Genomic DNA, 6,192 nt, shown 5'->3' with positions numbered 1-6,192 from the left:
CCCGACCTTCTTGGCGTGTCTGGAAGGGGTGCTGGAAAGTGCTCCGACTCCGTCGTTCTACTGGGGGACTTCAACGCTCACGTGGGCAGTGACAGTGACACCTGGAGGGGCGTGATTGGGAGGAACGGCCCCCCCGACCTGAACCCGAGTGGTGTTCTGTTATTGGACTTCTGTGCTAGTCACAATTTGTCCATAACGAACACCATGTTCAAGCATAAGGGTGTTCATCAGTACACATGGCACCAGGACACCCTAGGTCGGAAGTCGATGATCGACTTTGTGGTTGTTTCATCTGACCTCTGGCCGCATGTCTTGGACACTCGGGTAAAGAAAGGGGCGGAGCTGTCAACTGATCACCACCTAGTGGTGAGCTGGATCCGATGGCGGGGGAGGAAGTTGGATAGACTTGGCAGACCCAAACGTACTGTGAGGGTCTGCTGGGACCGTTTGACAGAGTCTCCGGTCAGAGAGATCTTCAACTCCCACCTCCGGCAGAGCTTCAACCAGATCCCGAGGGAGGTTGGAGACATTGAGTCCGAGTGGACCATGTTCTCCACCTCCATTGTCGACGCGGCCGCTCGGAGCTGTGGCCGTAAGGTCTCCGGTGCCTGTCATGGTGGCAATCCCCGAACCCGGTGGTGGACCCTGGAAGTAAGGGATGCCGTCAAGCTGAAGAAGGAGTCCTATCGAGCCTGGTTGGCTCAGGGGACTCCAGAGGCAGCTGATAGGTACTGACGGGCCAAGCGAGCTTCAGCCCTGGTGGTTACGGAGGCAAAAACTTGGGTCTGGGAGGAGTTCGGTGAGGCCATGGAGAAGGACTATCGGTTGGCCTCGAAGAAATTCTGGCAAACCATCCGGCGCCTCAGGAGGGGGCAGCAGTGCCCTGCCCACACTGTTTACAGTGGGAGTGGGAATCTGCTGACTTCGACTGGGGACATCCTCGGACGGTGGAAGGAATACTTCAAGGTTCTCCTCAACCCCACCGACATGTCTTCCACTGAGGAAGCAGAGGGCAGGGGCTCAGTTGTGGACTCGTCGATTCCCCAAGCTGAGGTCACTGAGGTAGTTGAGAAGCTCCTCAGTGGCAAGGCACCGGGGGTGGATGAGATCCGCCCTGAGTACCTCAAGTCTCTGGATGTTGTGGGGCTGTCTTGGTTGACACACCTCTGCAACATCGCATGGAGGTTGGGGACAGTGCCTCTGGACTGGCAGACTGGGGTGGTGGTCCCTCTGTTTAAGAAGGGGGACCGGAGGGTGTGTTCCAACTATAGGGGGATCACACTCCTCAGCCTCCCCGGAAAAGTCTATACCAGGGTACTGGAGAGGAGAATTCGGCCGATAGTCGAACCTCGGATTCAGGAGGAACAATGCGGGTTTCGTCCCGGTCGTGGAACACTGGACCATCTCTATACCCTCGCCAGGTTGCTGGAGGGTTCATAGGAGTTTGCCCAACTAGTTCACATGTGTTTTGTGGATCTGGAGAAGGCTTTCGACTGTGTCCCTCGTGGTGACCTGTGGGGGGTGCTCTGGGAGTATGGGGTCTGGGGCCCTCTGTTAAGGGCTGTCCGGTCCCTATATGACCGGAACAGGAGTTTGGTTCGCATTGCCGGCAGTAAGTCAGACTTGTTCCCGGTGCATGTTGGACTCCGGCAGAGCTGCCCTTTGTCACCGGTCCTGTTCATTACTTATATGGACAGGATTTCTAGGCGCAGTATGGGGCTGGAGGTAGTCCGGTTTGGGGACCACAAGATTTCATCTCTGCTTTTTGCAGATGATGTTGTCCTGCTGGCTTCCTCAAATCAGGACCTTCAGCGTGCACTGGGACGGTTTGCAGCCGAGTGTGAAGCGGCGGGGATGAGAATCAGCACCTCCAAATCCGAGGCCATGGTTCTCAGTCGGAAAATGGTGGCTTGCCCCCTTCAGGTTGGTGGAGAGCTCCTGCCTCAAGTGGAGGAGTTTAAGTATCTTGGGGTCTTGTTCACGAGTGAGGGAAGGATGGAGCGGGAGATCGACAGGCGGATTGGTGTATCTTCTGCAGTGATGCAGTCGATATACCGATCTGTTGTGGTGAAGAAAGAGCTGAGCCACAAGGCGAAGCTCTCTATTTACTGGTCGATCTATGTTCTTACCCTCACCTATGGTCATGAGCTTTGGGTCATGACCGAAGGGACGAGATCCCGGATACAGGCGGCCGAGGTGAGTTTCCTCCGCAGGGTGGCTGGGCGCTCCCTTAGAGACAGGGTGAGGAGCTCGGTCACTCGGGAGGAGCTCAGAGTAGAGCCGCTGCTCCTCCACATCGAGAGGAGTCAGCTGAGGTGGCTCGGGCATCTGTTTCGGATGCCTCCTGGACGCCTCCCTGGGGAGGTGTTCCGGGCATGTCCAAACGGGAGGAGGCGCCGGGGAAGACCTAGGACACGCTGGAGGGACTATGTCTCTCGGCTGGCCTGGGAACGCCTCGGTATTCCCCCGGAAGAGCTGGAGGAAGTGTCTGGGGAGAGGGAAGTCTGGGCATCCCTGCTTAGACTGCTGCCCTCGCGACCCGGCCCCGGATAAGCGGTAGAAGATGGATGGATGGATGGATTATTATTATTATTATTATTATTATTATTATTATTATTATTATTATTATTATTATTATTATGAGACATGAAATTATGTCAGATCAGGTCAAAGCTACTATAACAAATAGAAAATTATGAGCACTCACAGGTGAAGAGACTTCATAGACGTAGCCAAAATATGGTGCACCAACAAAACTGGGAGGAGTGTCCTGACTGTCAATCACATTAATTGTCAAGGTAGCAGACGATGACAATACCTGCTCCCTTCCATTATAACTTCCACCTCCATCCTTGAAGCAATGAGAGTGATTAGGTATTTTAAATGTTGCAAATTTGTTATTTTATCCAAAAGGAATTGGTACTTAATTAGAAGAACCAAACAGAAAAAAAATCTAAATAGATTAGGATTGTGGATTATGGATGCCTACTGACAGAAGCTTGTAAGAAAATGGCATGATTTTTCTTTTACAGATACAAAATAAATACTTTTTGAATGTAAACTTTCCTATGTGCTTAGATATGAAATATTAATCACCTAATATAATTAGTATATATATATATATATATATATATATATATATATATATATATATATATATATATATATATATATATATATATATATATATGTACATATTGCATATAATGCATATAAAGTATGTCTAATAGTACACTGTGTGTACTGACTATGTATGAGCATATTGCACATTTTCACATTTGCACATTTTCACCTGTATGTAAATTGTTTCTGCAATTTCTGGACCACGCTCCCAAGAATTTCACTCACTAAGGCACATGTGCTGTGGTGATGTGAAAATAAATGTGACTTGACTTGATTTTAGGTATTTTGTCTCACACACACTAGGCAGGATGTGACCATGACTATCACCTTCTTTGTGTATATCGTATAATAAACACATCGTTTGAAACGTTATTCTACATATGGTAGAAAAAGCTCACAGAATTTTAATCAGACAATTATTTTTACTGTGTATTTCACAAGTTGAAGAGACAGATTAGAGTCTATTCATTTTTGTTTTTATTAAAAACAATATAAAGTGTCACTCACCTTTGCCACCACAGTAAGAAAATATGTTCTCACTGTCTCATAGTCAAGATCCTCTTTAATCCTTAGCACTCCGCTGTGGTGGTCAATAGCAAACTTAGTGTTTGGACCAGTGTTCTATATATTAGAAAAAAAGGCAGTGTTATAAAAGTTTTAATGCCTGTCCAGCACAGAAACTAGTTTAAATTCATTTGTACTTTAGTTTGTACAGTATATCTGAGAGCATTGTAGGGTTAACCTAACAGTAATTATTCATACTGAATAAAACATTAACACTGGGTTCGTTACAGTGACAGAGCTGTTTTAGGTCTAGATGGCCATTCGTTATAGTTTAACAGTGAAATCTCATATGTCCAGATTAATAAAGTTGAAATGTCACTCCAGTACAGTCATGAATCACTACCACGTCCCAGAGAGCTGAGAGCTAAGCTCTTAGTATCTGACACAAATGTGATTATAATCTAATCCCAACAGCCTAACAGCATGAGTGCTCAGTATGTGCTTTGCTGCACATTTTAGTTTAAGGTCAAATGCATTTAAGTTTTTTTTTTGCAATCAGATTAATTTCCCAGTCCTTAATCTTTACACTGATTTTCTACTCCAAAAATGGCAAGAAATAGAAATGAAAAATGTTTCATCTAAAATAGTTTTAACTAGTTCATGACTCACAGATCCCCAGAGATAAGCCATGTTCTAATCTAGAGCTTGTAGGATTGGAAAATGAGTAGTTACTTGAAGAAAGTAGGTGACGGATCCACCTGAGCCTGTATCTTTATCCACAGCCTGCACTTTAAAAATACTTCTCCCAGAAGGTGTGCTCTGCACACACACACACACACACACACACACACACACACACACACACACACACACACACACACACACACACACAGTATCCAATCGTCAGATAGTTGTTTAAAAAAAAGCCACGTTGTTGTTTCGGTAAAAGGTCACCATTCTTACCTCTGGCACGTCCACATTGGATGGCAGGTTCCCGAACTGAGGCGCCTCATCATTGGCATCCGTCACATAAACCCTTACTTTTTCTACTATCTTCACAAGTTAGTTAACAGCATATTAGTTAAAACATTTACAGCAGCAAATTTTATGATAGATTATGATATGATAGACCTACTTTATTAAACTCATCAGAAATACTGACAAGGACTTCAATCTCATCCTGTATCTGCAAGGGTAATCAGATTATCAGAATTTATTCATGACATTTTTCAGCAATTAGAGCTTATTTTGTATGATTTAGAGGCATACCTCTCTGTCAAGTTCCTCTATCAAAGTAACAATTCCAGATATGGGATCAACTCTAAAATATTCCTTAGCTCCTGGATCAAAGCCCAGGCCATATCTTACAGTCCGTCCCTCTGGATCAGTTCCATTCAAAATATATATATGTGTTCCTAAAGTATGAAAAACAGGATCAGTACTGCCATGTAAATAAACTCCAAATAAATGCAATACTTGGATTAAACTACTTAAATTCCTTTAGTGTATAATTTGTAATCTGTTGTCTACATGACACACTCTAAAGAAGGCTCCTAAACAAATATATCTATTACAGCAAACAAGTTAATGCTGTTTTTTTTATTTAAATCTATCTTCAAATGGCACTACAAAAAACATCAGCTGGACAATGTGAGTTTAAACCCTGACAATGCCACAGCTATCTGTCATGAATAGCCAAGGGAGCAAGAGCTGCGCTCCCTGGGTGGGAGCGATGGCATAGTCTCTCTCACATCAAACACAGTGACACTTTGGCAGTCATGGGACACTGTGAGATCCTACATGTGAACTCACATTTCACTTTACACTGACTGTCCTACACTGCCCTGTGATGCAGCTTAAACAGCAGTGTGAAAAGATGTGTTATATGTGTTTTACATGTCTTTCAGGAAGTGCATGTTAGACTTTACTTTCCTTGTTTGTAGCTGTCGTATGACAAGGAAGAGCTGGCTGGTGAATTTGCCACGTGACCAAAATTTAGGTGAGGTTATGAACATATTTGTTCAGTCTATGATGTTATTTTATCCTGTAGAAATCTAAATACTGTTAAATACTGTATGACATAGTTCTATTGAGTAGATCTCTTACCTTTTGGTGTGTCCTCTGAAAGACTGAACAATGCCAGATTACCATTGTTACTATGGGGACCATTATCATAGAAATATGGTGCGTAATCACTCTGGGCTGTGAAAATAATATAAGGTTATTTCTCATGAATTACATACTGTGCATGTAAACATATAAGTGGTGCCTTACATGAGAAACTGACTCTTAATGTAAGTTACTGTTTTATACACTAGCCCTTCTGTGGCTACTCACTTACCTGGTCTTACTGGTACTGTAAACTACTGAGTTATTATACAGTAGAACCATAAAAAACAGTTATTCCCTGTTATATTTTAAGTCTGCAGATAAAATCATTACAGTTTCTCAATGTAATGTTCAAGAAACCACACATACTCACTTGCTACTGTTTAGGCAGATGTGTAGATAATGTGAATATAAGGCATAAATACACACTATTAGCATATCATATATGTATTATTA

At 43.9% G+C, this 6,192-nt stretch overlaps 1 protein-coding gene across 1 annotated transcript in view; it reads right to left on the bottom strand.

Annotated features, from left to right (window-relative positions):
• Positions 1 to 5,778, bottom strand: part of cdhr1a (cadherin-related family member 1a) — a 13,259-nt gene extending 7,481 nt beyond the window's left edge. The window contains exons 1-6 of the mRNA XM_047812129.1: positions 5,734 to 5,778; positions 4,763 to 4,813; positions 4,591 to 4,680; positions 4,360 to 4,446; positions 3,631 to 3,744; positions 2,708 to 2,851 (exon numbers count right to left, since the gene is read on the bottom strand). Coding sequence (XP_047668085.1) covers positions 2,708 to 2,851; positions 3,631 to 3,744; positions 4,360 to 4,446; positions 4,591 to 4,680; positions 4,763 to 4,813; positions 5,734 to 5,778 — 531 coding nt within the window. The remainder of the gene's footprint in view (positions 1 to 2,707; positions 2,852 to 3,630; positions 3,745 to 4,359; positions 4,447 to 4,590; positions 4,681 to 4,762; positions 4,814 to 5,733) is intronic.
• Between the last annotated feature and the right edge of the window lie 414 nt (positions 5,779 to 6,192).

Source organism: Tachysurus fulvidraco, chromosome 4 (assembly GCF_022655615.1).
Source record: "Tachysurus fulvidraco isolate hzauxx_2018 chromosome 4, HZAU_PFXX_2.0, whole genome shotgun sequence".
Classification (NCBI taxonomy): Eukaryota; Metazoa; Chordata; class Actinopteri; order Siluriformes; family Bagridae; genus Tachysurus; species Tachysurus fulvidraco.
This window is presented reverse-complemented; position numbering and strand designations above follow the sequence as displayed.